The 15,228-nt window shown below is 43.3% G+C and overlaps 1 protein-coding gene across 2 annotated transcripts in view; it reads left to right on the top strand.

Moving 5' to 3' along the window:
- Positions 1 to 887: 887 nt before the first annotated feature.
- The window catches only part of RGS7BP (regulator of G protein signaling 7 binding protein), a 141,744-nt gene continuing 127,403 nt past the window's right edge, over positions 888 to 15,228 (top strand). For both annotated transcript variants that reach the window (XM_058564002.1, XM_058564001.1), the window contains exons 1-2: positions 888 to 1,650; positions 2,525 to 2,691. In XM_058564002.1, coding sequence (XP_058419985.1) covers positions 1,486 to 1,650; positions 2,525 to 2,691 — 332 coding nt within the window. In that variant the 5' untranslated portion in view covers positions 888 to 1,485. The remainder of the gene's footprint in view (positions 1,651 to 2,524; positions 2,692 to 15,228) is intronic.

Genomic DNA, 15,228 nt, shown 5'->3' with positions numbered 1-15,228 from the left:
CTATGACAGACCTTTTTAATAAGGTCCCATCCAAATAAATCATTCATGGGAACAAGCTTTCTCAGAGCATTGGAGTTGAAGGCCCACTCCACCTCTCTTTCTCCCAGAAGAATCTTAGGATGTCAGTCGTAACGGTGGGCTTAAATGGCCCAGGAACTCACTGCAGCCCCATTTCATGCAGGCGTCCTGTCCATTGGCCTCTGGGTCACTGATATCCCATAAGGGAGAATTGGACCCTTTTGAGTGCCCAGGGAGGCCTGTTGGCTCGAACTTGTTCATGTCTCTGTGGGGAAACTCTCAGAGCTGGATCCTGAGACTCTGGAATGCAAGACCAGGAACTTTATAGTTAAACTATGTTTTAACTATAATGGGATGAGGGATGGGATGGGATGGGGACCAATTTGACTGAAGGCCTCTGTGCATTCTGCCCCACTGGCTGCCCATCCCTGTCCCTGCACACACTGAACCAAGACAAAAACGAAAAACACAACCAAAAAAACTCAGGAAACAAAGCTTTTCTGTTATGTTATTAAGAGATCTTCCTTTTGAAGCAAACACCTCACTTCCTCCTTGGTTTGGGCTTTGATAATCTGTGGCCCAAGTCTCAGATGTTGAGGGCCTCAAGCCCACACCGGTTGATCTGAAATCCATGTTTAGGTCCCAGCATGTGGCAATGTGCTCCACTCTGATGACACTTTTCGTTTCTAATAATAGAGCAGATGAAGTAATATTGCAATTGATGTTCCCGGGGATTTGATTGGATAAGTGCATAAACTGTGGAGGGGGAAGGGGGTTGTATGGACGGATCACATTAGTATTCCCATCCTATCAATGTGCGGGGCCGCGAGCAACGTCAGCCGGACCCATTCCCTGCGTCTGCCAGTCCCGCCACGGATTCATCTGGGATCCTCAGACGAGCCCGGAGAGACGAGGGATCAAGGCAGCCCATTAGAGCCAATTGCCCGCTTCGGGAACTGCCAGCCCTTCCAGGCCCGGTGACGGGGGAGGGAGGGGAAAGACGAACCAGCGCTGCTGCGGGAAGACACTGAGGCAAGAACGACTCGCCCCCCCACCCCCACCTTGCAGCACAGGCTTTGAAAGCTGCTCCCCCATCTGAATGGAAACTCGGAACCACCGGGCGGCGCGTTCCTTCTCACCCAGCCTTGCAGTCCATGCCGAGGGGAAGGCGGTGCGAGCCCGCACCAGCGTCCAGCTCCTGGGACAGGGCCCGCAAGGCTGCTGAGCAGAACTTGACCGAGCCCCTTCCTTGCTGCTAGTGGAAGCGATGCTGCACGGCACAGCCAGCGCTTCCCCGGCTCTCCTTCAAGCTGAAGGTTACCCACCCGCGCAGCCAGCCCCAGCCCTGTGAGCGCCGCGCCTCGGGTCGCGGCTCCTGCTGCTTGGCGGCGGCGCGCAGGGCAACGACCGGGCCGCCCGCGCCGGGGCGCACTGCACCAGCGGCTTCGGCTTGGTGGATGTGTATGCATGAGTTCTGCACCGAATGGGCGCAAAAAGCGCCCCAGCCGGTCCACCCGCTCTTCGATCTTCCAGATCAGCAAGCCCCCGCTGCAGAGCGGGGATTGGGAGCGCAGGGGCAGCGGCTGCGAGAGCGCCCACAAAACCCAACGAGCCCTGGACGACTGCAAGATGGTAGGTGAAAAACTACGCCTCTTTTTTTTTTTTTTTTTGGAGAGGAGGTGGGAGAACCGTGTATGTTAATCGTTTGCTTGAGTGCCAGCCACTCCCCCACCCTCAGCGCCTCCATGCCGATCACGTGCACATGCACTATTTTAAAATCTGCAGTCCCCCAGATTCCGGGTGACACCCGGGTCGTAATGGCCCCGCAAAGAAGTGCCACGGCAAGGGTCTTGGGGTTAGCGGCTGTAGATCGTGCCTCTACCCTCTGGGCGAATGGTGGATGCCAAAGACACGGTGAACTGACTTGCTCCCGAGGGAGGGAGGGGATGGAGAGGTGGGGGTGCTGCTCTGTGGGGACACAGTAGCAAACAAACCCAAACAGAGCGCACGGGGCGCTGCAGAAGGGACGAAGGTTCCAGCGCAGAAGCTGTGACCAGACTTCCCTCAGGCTCCGGAGCCCGCAGGAGGTAAAGGGTTTGCCTATTACATCCCACCTTTGGCCTCTATCCCCATGCAGCTTCAAATTCACATCCTAGCTGTAGTAGAGGGGAGCCTTCTATGCGAGAGTTCCCAGCTTCACTCTTTAGTGACCAAGGAGTGGCATGGTAGCTCTCCAAATACGCTCTTGCTCTTCAGAAACTGAGTCTGAACGGGTGGGGGCAAGTAGGTCTGGAAATAGAGCTTCCGTGACCAGACTTGACCACTGAAAAATAAACACAACTTGAACAAAGAGAACTTGCCATCTTTGTGTCTTAATCTTTAAACGATTTGTAGGCTTCTTAAGCTGGAGATCTGCGGAGGTGGCTCAGGGTCGGTGAAAGCCCCCCTTTATGTACACCGAAGTAGTGTACATAAACTTAGTGACAGAAACTCGCTTCTTTTCCAGCTTGTCCAAGAGTTCAACACGCAAGTGGCCCTGTACCGAGAGTTGGTCATTTCTATTGGGGACGTCTCTGTCAGCTGCCCCTCACTCCGGGTGGAAATGCACAAGACAAGAACCAAAGGCTGTGAAATGGCCCGACAGGCACACCAAAAACTCGCTGCCATCTCAGGGTAGGACACTTGGCATTATTTGATGCGTGGATGCCGACAGATATTTATGGTGGTGAGGTGATCTCTGCAGATTTGAGGTGTTAACCAATCACCCTGAGATCAGGATTCTCTAGACAACTGTAACAAACTACAGGCCAAATAATAACCGGAAGGTTGTGTGATTTTTGTATATAGATTGAAGATTTTGGTCATTAAGTGATTTTTAAAAAATATATACTTTCCATAAGCTGGCTGCATATTGGAATTTGGGGCTTAAGATTTTTTGCAGAATGTTTGGGCATCAAACTGAAGTTAAATCATCATGCCTCAAGATTATTTTGTCATCTCCTGCTAGACATCTTCTGCACAAGGCCTGTGCAGTAGAGAGAAAAATCTTTGCTAAATCCCAGATTTACTAAACTATTTATACCATGAGACAAATTCCTATGATGCCATTTAAAATAAAATCCCTAAAATAAAGTCTTGGATATAAATTATGGTCTTCACTGTAGTGTACGAAAGGGAAGTTTTAACATAAGAATAGCTTTTTAAAGATTGGAAAAATTCACAAATCTAACTAAACCTAAGCTGTTTATGCCCCTTCCCAAATTATTTTTATTTATTTTTATCACATTTATGGATTCCCAGACCCCTTTAGGTGATAATCCAGTGAGTGAAAACTCTCCTGGAACTCTATCCACTTCTTCCTGATCTCTCAATATTGGGAGAAAAGTTAGTCATGGATTTTGTTAACAATTGCTGTTTTCAGATAAGTACCTAGAGCAAGGAGCGTAAGAATCCTCACACAAATATATTAATTAAAGTGTTTGATTCCATCTGGATATGGCCTTTATCTGTTTATCTGTATGAGTATGGCTTTATCACAGAAGTTCAAGTGAGTCAGACTCAGCTGATAATGTTGCCGATTGATCACTTGTAGGAATTACCTCTAATTTACTTACTTGAAAGAATCACTCTTTTCCATCTTTAATGCCAGTGATATGTAGAGTGACTATTATCGGTATATAAAGATTAGAAAGCCACGTGTTGCCTCTCATAATAACTAGTTTACATTTGACAACAGGCTTTTTATATCATGAAAAAAGAGACACTATGCTTACTTCCTTCAAGTGGGAGATAGAGAAAAAATGTCACAAAACCGTTTTATGTAGTAGAAGTATTGAGAAGCCTTATCCTTTTCTATCTTAGCTGTTAAACGGTACTTAACAGGAAGTAAATCTGGGAGTTAATCTAGGAGGTGGAAGGGAATTCAGTGTTTCAGGAATCTGGGGAAGAATTGAAGCTGTGATAAATCCCAGACAAGAAGGGAGGACGAACAATGAGAAACACGAAGGGGAAGAGTGGTGGGTTATAATTTGTAGTGAAACAATGATTCAGAAAGAAAAGCAGGTTTAGAACAGAGAAGTTTGTGCTCAGGAAATAGCATCTTTGTAAACTTTGTGTCCAGGAATGTCGATGGGGTAATATCCAGGATCTCTTTAAGTCGCGACTCAAATTGCTGATGTGTTCTAGTCGGAGAAGGTGGACTGGGAGAAATGAACAAGGAGTTCAGTTTAGTCTGTTTTGCTACACACATGAAATTCAGTTCTTCTAAAGGTCTAGGAAAGAAAGAGCCTGAAACTACTGGCTAAAAGTTGAGTTCCGAAGGTTTGACGTGGATTTTATTTACTCAGAGGTTTGTAGACTTTTGCTACTTGCTTACATGTTATCTGAGGATTGATGTTAATTGATTTTGTATGATGTTTCTTAGGACGTTTTATAAGAATCAGTGGGAAAATATGTTGTTTTTAGAGCCTTTCAAAGGTAAAACCAACTACGCTAAAATGTTTTAGCATAGAATTTGAAGGATTTCCCTCCTTGAAATAATAATTAAATACAGTTTAACTTTCTTTCTAAAAGATGACAGCAACATAATTGAAGGAAATCCCTTTAGCTCCTCGCCATCTGGGCTCCGTTAATGAAGGATGTGATTCCCCTTGGCGGAATTCCGTTCCTGATATTGCTAGCTACGTGGGCTCTCATTTCAAGCCTGATGTGAAGGCTGGTAGGGAGGCTGTAGGATTTATTTTAAAATTTGAAGCAGAGGTAAGAAAAGCAAAGGGTCTTGGGGAATGTGTAGAGGGAAAGATTGGATCTCTTGAGTGCCCATTATTTACTGACACAATCCAGCTAATTCATAGAATAATCCTCTGAGAGAGGGATTATTATCCTTATTCCACAAATGGGTCTCAGTGTGGTTGGGGAACTTGCCCAAAGTCACACACCTAAGAGCTGGTACAACTTGGATCAGCCCCGAGTTTGCAAGCTTCTGAAATCCACGATCTTTCTTCTATGTAACTCTGCCATTCAAAAAGGTGTTATATAAAAAGGAACGAAGTACTGAGACATGCTAACATATGGGTGAACTTCACAAAGAGAGTGCTAAATGAAAGCAGCCAGTCACAAAATACCATATATTATATGATTTTGTATATATGCTCAGAAAAAAAAAATCTATAAAAAGCAGAAAGTAGATCAATGGTTGCCTAAGGCTGCAGTGGGAACAGCGCATGACTGCAAATGAGCTTGGGGGAGCTTTTAGGGGTGATGGAAGTGTCCCAAAATTGAATTGGGGTGATGGTTGTACAACTGTACATTTACTAAAAATCATTGAATTGCACACTTAAAATATGTGAATTTTAAGGTATGTAAACTGTACCTCAATAAGTGTTTTTTAAAAAGATATGATCCCTGTCACCATGATTAACAGTTGCCTTTCGTTGTCTTTATTCTTTCCACATTTGTAGAATAGAGGGGGTATGAGCTATAGAAATGGGGGAAAAATAAAACTTGGCTCTCCACACATTCACCAAAATGCCTGCCTGACGGCTAGCATCCAAGCACCAATGTTTTGCTCTGTGTAGGAATACAGGTGGGGGAAAGGCAGGACTTGAAGGAGTAAATGAATTCTCTCATTTCTTACCAACATAGACCACTCCTTTACTGTCTACCACCTGGCATTGGGGCCAGAGGAGGGAGACAGGATTGAAGGTGGATGGGGTGAAAAGAGGATGAGGCAAGATAAACAGAGAGGAAGAGAAAAACCAATGAGTTAGAATTAAGCCACAAATGCTACATCCCTTTCATCCCGGATCAGTTGAAACCCTCAAGGAATGGTGATCAGAAGAGAAGAAAACTCAGACTGTTTCTCACTGGCTGGCCCTGGGTAAGAAGGCCATCTTCACGGACACAACTGAGACACTTTCTCAAATTGTGTTTAGATCAGCAGAAGCTCAGGCGCAGCGTTTTCTTCAAAGGCATCGAATGTTTTCTGGGCAGAGCTAGCCAGATGAATCCGAAGTCTCCTGTGCCAGGCTTGATTTACCATCGTTATTGTACCTTTCCAACGCTGATCCCTTCCTGGGTATTAAAGCTAAGAGGGGCCTTAAAAGTCACTTATAGTGTGGTCCCCAAACTTGTTTTAGCAGCTAAATCCCCCCTTCAGTCTAAATGTGGAAAGCCAGATTTACAAGACAGGTCAAGTGCCATTGCTCTGTGCTGTTTGACGTGTGTGTGTGTGTGTGTGTGTGTTCACAGAGGTAGCAGCTGTCTGGGCCCTGTCTCCTTGGACTTCCTTCCCAAAATGACTTCTAAGACACCTTTGAAGAACCCCTAGGGCTCCACAGCACAGAAAGTACTGATTTGGCACAATTTCCTTATTTTATATTTGAGGAATCTGAGATTCAGAGGATTTAAAGTGACTTTAGAGGCAACTTGGTCGGTATATGTGAAGATTTTGCGGTCAGGCAGACCTGGGATGAATACCCTTTTTTGTGACCTTGATGGAATTATTTAACTCTCTGAATCTCAGTTCCCTCATCTGTAAACTTCTTGTCGTGCTCACTCATGGGGTAGTTGAGGGGATTAAGGGAGCCACATACGTGAAGCAGGGAGCACAGTGCCCTGCCTGTCGATGGCACTTTGCCAGTCCCAGACTGCTCTAAGACGGGAACCCAGGTCTCTCGCTCCCTGGTTAGTGCCTGTTCCATCAACCACACCACCTCCTGATAATGAAGAGAAAAGAGGACAGCACACAAGCTAGGTGTGACCTAATGGAGCCAGTATCCTCCAGCAAACCCCAGAGTTCATGCTATGGCTGGTGGGTAGGATTCCCTTTCCTATACTGCTTCTGTGGTGTCTGTGTTGGATGGGATCTTCACATCACTACCTCTGTCAGGGGCTGCTCAAGAAAGTCAAAGTGAAGTTTAAGTATGATAATGTGAGAGGCAGTATGGTGTGACGGGAAAGAGCGTTGACTCTAAATCAGATTAGACTTGGATAAAATCCTGGCTTTTACCACTTACTGGGGATACACGTGTATTGATATGCAAATTGCTCCACAGAGTGGTAAGCAGCAGTCTGGTGCAGTGGTTAAGTACACAGACTTTGAAGCCAGACTGCCAGTGTTCAAATCTCAGCACTACCACTCACAAACAGTGTGTCCTTGGATAAGGGCATTGTCTCTCTCTGCCTCAGCTTCCTAATCAGCAAAATGGGCTTAATAAATAACGAGACCAAATCATTTGTTATTGTGAGGACTGAGTCAGTGAATATACATCCAGCACTTAGAAGCCTGCCTAGTATAATAAATGCTATTAAGTGCAGTTTAGTGTTAGTGTAATTATTAATAAGATATTTAAAATTCAGGTTGTCCAGATACATTTATATAAAAAATTAATCCATCAAATATTTTTCAAATAAATATTTTGGCTGGAATAAATTTTTGTTTACCTTGGTTTCTTACGTTATGTTTTGAGGAATTTTCTAGCTTGAAGTTTCCCAGATGGCTATCAAAAGGCCTCTTCTTGAGTACCTTAAAAATGATATGGAGATGTGAGGGCTCAAAAGTAGTTTGAAATATTTTCTTTGTATAAATCGGCCTAGATTCTTCATAAATCATATAATATTTACAAAATCTTTTGGCCTAGTTCTGGTATAGGCTGTGTGACATTGGCTAAGTCTGTTAAATTCTCTGTACATGTCAATGAGAAGGTTGAACTGAATGAGTTCTGAGTCTACTGCCTTCATCATTCCAGAGTTCTATGTCAATTCACGTAGAATCACATAGACTTTGTTTATAGAACTGAGCTATGAAAATAAGCGCTCTGCAGGAAGTTTGATGATTGAATTCCAGAAATAATTTGTTGAGCTATGAACACACCATGACCACAAGAAGACTCTTAATTTCCTAATGGATTTCTGGAACAATATAATGCATATCCTAGAGATCCATATCCACAGATTTCAGGTTTTTCCCTCCAGCAATTATTTTCCTGATCAGCCATGCCTATATTTCTCTCCTTTTCTCATTACATCTCTCCTCATGTTCTTTCTTCTGGTTTTTTTTTAGCCTATTTTAGTTTCGTTTGATTCCCTTTTGACTTTTCTGTTCTATTTTTCCCAGTCCCACCTCTAGCTTGTTCTTGTCCATTCCCTGCTGTTTGTGAGGAAGTTGGGAGAGCAAGGAGAGGGGGATAGAGAACTGCAGGCTGGTCGTTTATGCTTCCTTTCCACAGGTCAGGAGAGCCGGCAGCAGTTACGTGGGGTGGTGGAGTGCAGAAGTGCTTGGTGCCCGCGGAGGCAGCTCCCTCAGCTTTCTTTGATCCACATGACAGAGGAGGCCTTTGGTGTTAGTGAAGGAGGCCTGGTTGGCAGGCCTGCCAAACCACCCACTCTGTCCTTTATGTTCCCTTCCTATCACAGGTGCTTTTGCTGTTAAACTTTTAATTCTCACTGGTCAAATAGTGAAAGGCAAGTTATATCTACTCCAAAAGAATATGCTATCCGCCAGAGATAATGATGGGAGGACAATTCTGTATTAGTTAGCTAGGGCTGCCGTCATAAAGTACCACACACCGGGTGGCTTAAACAACAAAATGTCTTGTCTCACAGTTCTGAAGTCTACAAGTCCAAGATCAAGGTGTGGGCGGGGTTGGTTGCTTCTGAGGCTGGGAGGAAGAATCTGCTCCTCTTCCCTAGCTTCTGGTGGTTTACTGGCAATCTTTGGTTTCTTTGGCTTGTTGAAGCATCTCTGCCTTTGTCTTCACATGTCCTTCTCCCTATGTGTGTGTCTGTGTCCAAACTGCTACTTTTTATAAGGACACCAGTCATATCGGAGTAGGGGCCCACCCTACTCCAGTACGACCTCATGCTAACTTAACTGATTATACCTGCAAACCCTATCTCCAAATAAGGCCACATTCTAAGGTACTAGGGGTTAATGCTTCACAGTATAAGTCTGAGGGGTGAGGGAGACACAATTCAACCCATAGCAAATTCCCTTTACCCACCTGCAGTAGAAGGTACACTTGGGATTGTTTTGCCCAGTGGGGATGGAGTTTTGCCCAGAACTAGCCACAGACTCCCTCAACACTTTCACACAAAGACTTCCCAGTACCCAGTGTTTTATTATTTGCAAGATTGTAGCTCATATTAGGAATGGGGTTGGTGATCATGGAATAGAATGCTTTCTGTATGAAATGGATGTGTTCACAAAGGTACTGAATCCCCAGTGTGGTTAGCACTTTGCTCTAATCAATTTAATGACTACCATCTGAAGGTGGAACAAAACTCCAACTGCAGGAGAGAGTACTGGGGGGAGTCGGAGAGGCACCTGACAGCCCACATACAGTGTGTTCGCTTTCTCTGGTGTGCATGGGAGAGCTGAGCAGGTGAGGCGTCCCCCAGTGGTGCTCATACTGTGGCTTAAGGACCATAAGCATACTCTGGAGCAAGGGACGAAGTACCGACTCACTCCAGATTAAAGCAGTGGGCTATCATTAGCAACGAAACCAAATGTGCCGCGGAGTCAAGAGAAGTGCTCTCCCATTGCCTGTTGAAGTGTAGCCTTTCCATGTCTTGAACAGATCTAATGACTTTCACCTTGTTAGAGCCTTCTTAATAGATATTCCAATTAGAGACAAAATTAAATCTAAAACAAACTTGATGAAAATTCATCGTCCCTTTATTATTTATACTGTGAAGTACAAGAGAGCAAGGCTATGTTTCATTCATGAGTGGCAAGCTCGGTGAGGGTGTGTGTGTCTTGTTTGATTATTAAGTTTACTTGGTGTTTAAAAATCTAGTCTTAAAAGAAACTGTGTCTTGACACAGGTTTTAGTAAGTATTGAGAAATTCGAGTAGCTTACAATTTATGATATTTCTATCACACTTGATTGTTATTTTTTTTCTGGTTTGTAACTATAAAACCAATATGCTGGTTTTTAAATAACAGAGGACTTGAGGAGCATTACCTAAGATCGATTTCTATCGGCGTTCGTTATTACAAGGAGCTGGTGGGCAGTGTGTATTTCAGAATTACCCGTAATGTGGTTGCGTTTAATTGAGGTTATTTGATAAAATGTCCCCCCAACATCTGCCTGCTTGCTGGCTTTATATTGAATAAGTAACCATTTACCTTTGAGATCACCTTTTAAAACCCTTCTGTAAACCCTTAGGCCTTGAGAGTTCAGTGGTGTCTCCTCCAAAAAGATATCTACATAAAGCACAGCTCCAGAGCAGCAACTACACTGTCACTCAGATAATTTATTCCCTCTGCTCTATAGGACACGACTTAAAAGAAAGTAAAACTTCACGAGAAACATTTAATTGCTTGTCTATCTACATATATAGACACATATGTATATTACTTGTCTATAAACATATATTTATATATATAAACTAAGCTCATATATATATATATTTGTGAAATATATATATTTCTATATTTGTGAAATAGATTGTCGTTAGGATAAAGTGTCTGAGCCTTTAAATAGAAGAGCTGATTGAGCAAATAAAGGTTTCCCGTCTAATGGGAAACTCTAGATACAATCAAGTTAACAAAAATCAATTTAACATTTGCAGATGTGGATACATAGTAAACTAATAATCTACATCAATTTAGCTGAGTTCAAGCAAATGGGGGAAATACATAATAACCCAGAAGTCAGACTCCTAATGTATTCTTCAGTCGTTAAGAATGAATATCTTGAAGTCCACTTCATCCCTGTTCTGTTGGTCACCAAGTCCTGAGGTGTTTTTATCTATTTCAGTTTTCTATTTCTCTCCTTTTTTCTCTGGCCATCCTCTTAGTTCAGAATCATGTCCCCTCAGGCCATCAACTACTGTAATGCCTCCCAGTTGGTCTCTTTACCTTCAATCTCTCACCTCTTCTTTTCAATTTATTTGCTAGATCCAGACTAATCTTCCTAAAACTCTCCTCTGATCTCACCATTTCTTTGCTTTAAAACTTCCAAAGACTCTCCATTGCCTAAAGCAGTGTTTCTTCAAATGTGATCCCTGGGTTGCCTGTCTCAGAATCACCTGGCGTGCCCTTAGACCTAAATAACCAAAATCTCTGGGGAGTGAGGCCTGGAAACCCAAATTTTTAACAAGCACCACCCCATCCCCCAGGAGATTCTTGAACATGCTAAATATGAGGCCTGTTGGTCTGAAGCAGCAATTCTCAACTTGGGCTACACACTAGAACCACTTGGGGAACTTAAAAAAATTGCTGATGCTTGAATTCCATCCCTAGAGTTTCTGATTTAAATAATGTAAGATGCATCCTGGGCACTGGGATATATTTTAAAGATCCCCAAGTGAGCATCTGTATCAAAATGGATTACATTTGGCTAATTTAACAAAAAATTCAAAGTAGCAGTTGCTTAAGGACCCTAGGGTTTATTCTCTCACAGAAAAGCAGCCCTAGAATGGGCAACTCCGAACTGGTGTAGTGGCTTCATGAAATCATTGTTCTGTCGCCCATTCTTAGTTTACAGCTTCCATCCTCAGCCTCAATTTACAACAGAAGGTACTACAGGAGCTCCAGCCATCAGTCCAAGTTCCAGACTAGAAGAAAAGAGGAAGGGCAGAGGCCACACTTCCCAGCTGGGTCAGCTCTCTTTAAGCAGACCCAGACAAAACTTCTTCCAGAACTATTTCACACGGTCACCTAACTACAAGGGAGACTGGGAAATGCATTTTTTTCTCATTGCTGCCTTAAATAAAAGGAGAGGTAGATCCTGACATCCTTCTACTTTTTTCTCTGCACTGCAGGATCCTTTCCTCACTTCTCACATCCAAGCTCCCTACTCTTCCTCTGTCCCCAGTCCTGGGCCTCAGGAAGCATCACTTTGGCTTATAGATTGGGAAATTTTTGTCCCCACCAGACAGCTAGTATGGAGAGAGATGTTGTCTGTCTCAGAATCACCTGGGGTGCCCTCAGACCTAAAGAACCAAAATATCTGGTTCCTTAATCTCCACCTTTATTACCAAGGAAAAGGGAGAGAATGGATATTGAGAAACAACTAAAATCTCTGTCACAGTCCCCAGCCTGTACTTCTGGACTTATCTTTTACCATTTAACTTGCAAACTCCTTACTTACTCTAATTGGTCTGTTTTTTATTCCTTCAGTGTGTGTTTAACAGGATGGCTCTATCCTACTCGCCCACATATATGGCTTCTGTATGTAAAGGCATACTCTTTAGCTATTAAAAGAAATAATTTACTGTCCTGAATGTCAGGGTCTCCCTTACAGACTCATCATTGTCTGCCATGCTCCTCACACTGAAAACCAGAACAAAAGGCAGTGTCCCAAAATGATTCAGAAGATTTTGCTGCTTTTAAATAGACCCATGGAAAAGATAAGCGGTTCAGGAACCACTTGGGAGGGCAGGAAGTTAGGCAAAGTGCCTTTGAAAGGGCTCGAGTATAATTTTCACAAGACAGGATGTGAAATGGGATAGGGCCTGGAAGGAGCATAAGTAGTGGCACTCAAGAAATCAATTAAAAAAAAAATCTACCTAAGATTGAGTAGGACTCTTTTAAAAAGAAAATTTTAAACTTCCTTTGATAAATCAAAGAAAAGATTTTATCAACGAGTTAAAATCCGATGAGCTATTAGGAATAAAAAGTAGGGAGGCAGGGTTTTCTGGGTATGGGGATAAGCTGCAAGATAGTCTATGATCGAGATTATAATGAGCTCACTAAGAGAAATTGAACTTGAAACTCATTATCTCGTATAAACATTGTTATATATAGGAGTTAGGTCATAAACGGTATTTACCCCATAATTCTCTAAATTATAAACCTATTCAACATATATGACAGCATTTCCTATGGGGAAATACACTCATTTCCAACTCTGGAAGTCATTCCCTTTCTGGGAACCTATTCATAGAGCACCTACCATATGCCACACGCTTTTCTTGGTGCTGGAGATACAGCAGTTCTGAACAAAATAGAGAAGGTCCCTGCATTCATGGTGGGGGTGATCAAGAAGTGCTGTGGTCTGAATGTTTGTGTCCCTGCAAAATTCATATGTTGAAATCCTAATGCCTCGTGTGATGGTATCGGTAGGTGGGTCCTTTAGGAGATGCTTAAGCCATGAGGGTGGAGTCCTCCTGAATGGGACTAGTGCCTTATAAAAGAGGCTACAGAAAGATCTCTGGCCTCTTCCACCATGTGAGGACACAGCAAGAAGGCACTAGCTATGAACCAGGAAGAGGGCCCTCACCAAACGCAACCACACTGGTGCCTTAATCTTGGACTTCCCAGCCTCCAGAACTGTGAGCAATAAATTTCTGTTGTTTATAAGGCACCCACTCTGTGGTATTTTTTTATAGCACCTGAATGGACTAAAACAAAAAGAAACAAGAGAAAGGGAGAGCTTTTGAAAGCTCTCTATATTTCAGATAGTGATAAATGCAGTGAAGAAAATAAAATAGGATGATATTAAAGAATGATGGGTGCACTGTGGGTGGTTATTTTCAGATAGCATATTCAGAAAGGCTCTAAGAAGGTGACATTCTAACTTGACATCTGACTTTGAGAAGGAACCAGTCATGTGACGATCAGAGAAACACGTTTTAGGCAGAGAGAATAGCAAGTGTAAAGGTCCTAAGACGAACCGACCGTGGCATATCTGAGGAAAAGAAAGAAGACCAGATTATCAGCTTGGAATTTTCTTCAGCTGCGAGTAACATAGGCCGGGTTTCAGTGACTTAAACACATAAGAGTTTATTTTTCTCACATAATTAAAAACCCATGGGTAGAGGATTGCAAGCATTGGTTCATGGTTTAAAGGTATCGAGACAGAGATTTCTGTAGTACTCCACGCCTTTTCCTTTAGGTCCCAAGATTGCTGCTTCAGTTCTAGAAATTGTGTCCGTGTTCCCAGCAAGTAGGAAGGACAGAGAGCAAAAGGCAAAGATATAAGACATTAAATGCGTCCCTTTTTAAAGGACTTTCTCAGAAACCTCACAGAAACTCCCATGAACATCTCGTTGGCCAGGACCATGTCATGTGGCTTTCCTGGCTACAAGTTTCATGATCTGATTTCTATACATCTCTCTCCATACTAGCTGTCTAACGAGGAGAAAAATTTCCCAATCTATAAGCCAAAGTGATGCTTCCTGAGGCCCAGGACTGGGGAGAGAGGAAGAGTAGGGAGCTTGGATGTGAGAAGTGAGGAAAGGGTCCTGCAGTGGGGAGAAAGAAGTGGAAGGATGTCAGCATCTACCTCTCCTTTCTGCCCATTTTCTTCTTGGTTTGTTTGTTCGTTTCTCCATTAAACATTGAACACCTACTATGGGCCAGACACTGTGCTAGACTCTGGAGGTATAAAGATACATAAAACACAACCCCTGCGCTTGAGGAGCTTACTGCCTATCATCTGTGTAGAGACAGACATGTAAACAAATCATTGCAAAACAGAGTGATCAATGCTACAATAGAAATATGTAGATAATAGAGTGGAGGCATAAAGGAAGCAGCAATCAGCTCTGCTTGAGTAGGTGTAGCCAGGAAAGAAGACTTCATAGAGAGGATGATGCTATTTGGACTCAGCTTTGGAGAGCAAGTAGCAATGTCCTTTCTCTTTTATTTGTGTGACCTTAGGCCTCCTGCCATGAGTAAACCTTAGGGGACACTGTTTGCCTTGAACCAACGTGAAACAGAAATAGGAGTTTAAATGTGCCGAGAACCAACTATGTGTTGTTACCCTTTACACATATTACTTCATGATTAAGTGACTTCATCTGAAATGACATTTGCTTAGAACCCAGTGAGATAACGTTTTTAAAGGCTGCCATGTTGACTAGGAGATACATTTACCTGTCAGTAACAGAGACTAGCCTACAGGGGCCTAATCGTAGAGCCAACTAAGTAGGTGGGGGGAAACTGGGAGTATTTCATCAGTTTGAGCATGTCAGGACTACGGTCTTTGTGATTCTTTTGACTTCTCCTTTATGGTTCCAAAATGGTGGTCCCATCCAAAGCAAATGAGGCTCCAGGGCTCTCCCTTGATTCTAGATGAGGCATGCCTGGAAGATTTCCAGAGCACCCAGATTGCTAGGTGTTTTTTTAAATCTTCAATTTGTAGTAAACTTAGGTTCAGAAAGTTGAGATATTTGGTCAAGATACTTGGTGAGCCCGGGGTTTGAACACTGGTCTGTCTGGTGCCAGAGTCTTTATTCTTGACACTATGCGGGCTGTTT

The sequence above is a fragment of the Diceros bicornis genome, chromosome 20, assembly GCF_020826845.1.
Source record: "Diceros bicornis minor isolate mBicDic1 chromosome 20, mDicBic1.mat.cur, whole genome shotgun sequence".
In the NCBI taxonomy this organism is placed as follows: domain Eukaryota; kingdom Metazoa; phylum Chordata; class Mammalia; order Perissodactyla; family Rhinocerotidae; genus Diceros; species Diceros bicornis.
Note: the sequence above shows the minus strand (reverse complement) of the source record. Positions and strands in the feature narration are given on the sequence as shown.